The following is a 1,755-nucleotide window of genomic DNA, read 5'->3' on the forward strand; positions in this document are numbered from 1 at the left end:
ACAATATAGCTTTCTTAACAGATTATTGTCAGCACAGTGTACAGTAGCTGTTAACAGATTGGTATCCTCCCAAAGTAGCTGATTTTTTTTAAAGTTGTTGTCCCAACAATGTAGCACGATTAACAGGTTGCTGTTGCAAAATTAATTCAAATTTAATTCAATTATACACATTTACAATCCAAAGATCTGGATCAAAAACAAAAACAAAATGACATCAAAGAGGTTCTCATTCCTTTCTGGTGTTTGATACAACCACCTGTTCACAGATCAGTGCATGTTGTACTTTTGGCATACATCTATTAACCTGACTGATATTCTGTGACTGTTTACTTTCCCTGTAGCCCCGCAGACAACCAGCAGCACGCCAGCTGTTTCATCTGCTACCACTAACCATCCAGCTACTAACCCAACAACGCATGGTAAGAGCAACAATACCAGAGTGAAGCCGTAGAAAAGACGACTAGCGTTACGTACAAATGCTGCTCTGACTGCACGCAACGCTGACGGGTATAAAAACACACTGAACCAGTTGAGGTTTTGAGGGTCAGCGTGACTAAATTCTGTCACTTACAAGCTGAATAAATAAAGAACTGTACAAATGTAACTGTAGAGGCCTGCAGAAAAACACAGTCCTTACAAAGTCAAACAGCAATAAATCAGAGTAGTAAGAGAGGTCATTTAGAACTCAAGGAAATTTAATTAAATTCAGTTTATTTATATATATATATATATATATATATATATATATAACATGGTTAGAGGGTTATGGTTACAGCTGGACCCTTTGATCTTATGAACATGAAACCTCAGTCCTGATGTTAGACATTTAACACACTTAACAGGAGCTGTTGCTTATTCTCCAAGAATATTAAAGCACTTATTATTATTTGAAACAACTTCATCTTATTGGCTGGGTTATAAGCACGGGTATTCAGATGCCATAACCAGATGTTGGACCGATAATATGCTCAATAAATGCTTGGAACTGGGATGTTACTAATTGTATTTTTCATTGTTGTTTAATATATTGACTTAAATTTCACATTTAATTGTCATTAAATGTGAAAGTGCATAGAAAATGTTATGAGAGAATATTTGACACATTTGTTTATTGAAGGCCTTACAATTAAAGGTTGACCAGATATTAAATTAAACAGCTAATTGTAACAATGACATTTCCTCATACATTCTCATAATACTTCTAACATTTGAGCCTATTTCATCTATTCTGATGCCGAAGACACTTATGACACAATCATTTCTTTCACTTGTATTTATTTAGCTTTGAATCTTTCTTTCATGAAGTCTGTCTGTCTGTTGATGTTGTGTTAATCCTAGAAATTGTGATTAAGAACATGTTATATATGTTATAATTTCATTCAGCCACTTTTTATTCTGCTGATGATTTAAAACAGTCTTAGTATCATCTAGATGCACAACACCCACTCAGGGCCTTTTCACACCTTCACTTTCTCCCTGATGCTCTTTGCACTGAGCCGTTCCCCAGAGCATCACCACTTCTCTTATCACATGACGACATCCTGACAGGATTTACTGTAACTGGTCTGAAAGTCTGAACCATCCAAAGTTAAAACCAACCAGACCATGGTTCAGTTCGGTCCAGACCGAGACCACCTCTTGTTTCGGCGGACCAAGGTTCGGTCTTTGGTCCGGACCGCGGTCTAAGGTTTGGTGTCACGCCTGTAATTTTGGTTCAGACCAAATGAGGTGTGAAAAGGTCCTAAAAAAGCAATC

General features: G+C 36.9%; 1 protein-coding gene across 3 annotated transcripts in view; it reads left to right on the plus strand.

Moving 5' to 3' along the window:
* The window catches only part of LOC116401509 (adhesion G-protein coupled receptor G6-like), a 23,320-nt gene extending 22,618 nt beyond the window's left edge, over nucleotides 1–702 (plus strand). For 2 of the 3 annotated variants that reach the window (XM_031879947.1, XM_031879948.1), the window contains one exon: nucleotides 342–702. In XM_031879947.1, coding sequence (XP_031735807.1) covers nucleotides 342–451 — 110 coding nt within the window. In that variant the 3' untranslated portion in view covers nucleotides 452–702. The remainder of the gene's footprint in view (nucleotides 1–341) is intronic. The other variant, XR_004213998.1, reaches the window with a different exon arrangement.
* Nucleotides 703–1,755: the final 1,053 nt, after the last annotated feature.

The sequence above is a fragment of the Anarrhichthys ocellatus genome, unplaced genomic scaffold (assembly GCF_004355925.1).
Source record: "Anarrhichthys ocellatus isolate YVR2014 unplaced genomic scaffold, GSC_Weel_1.0 scaffold492, whole genome shotgun sequence".
NCBI lineage: Eukaryota > Metazoa > Chordata > Actinopteri > Perciformes > Anarhichadidae > Anarrhichthys > Anarrhichthys ocellatus.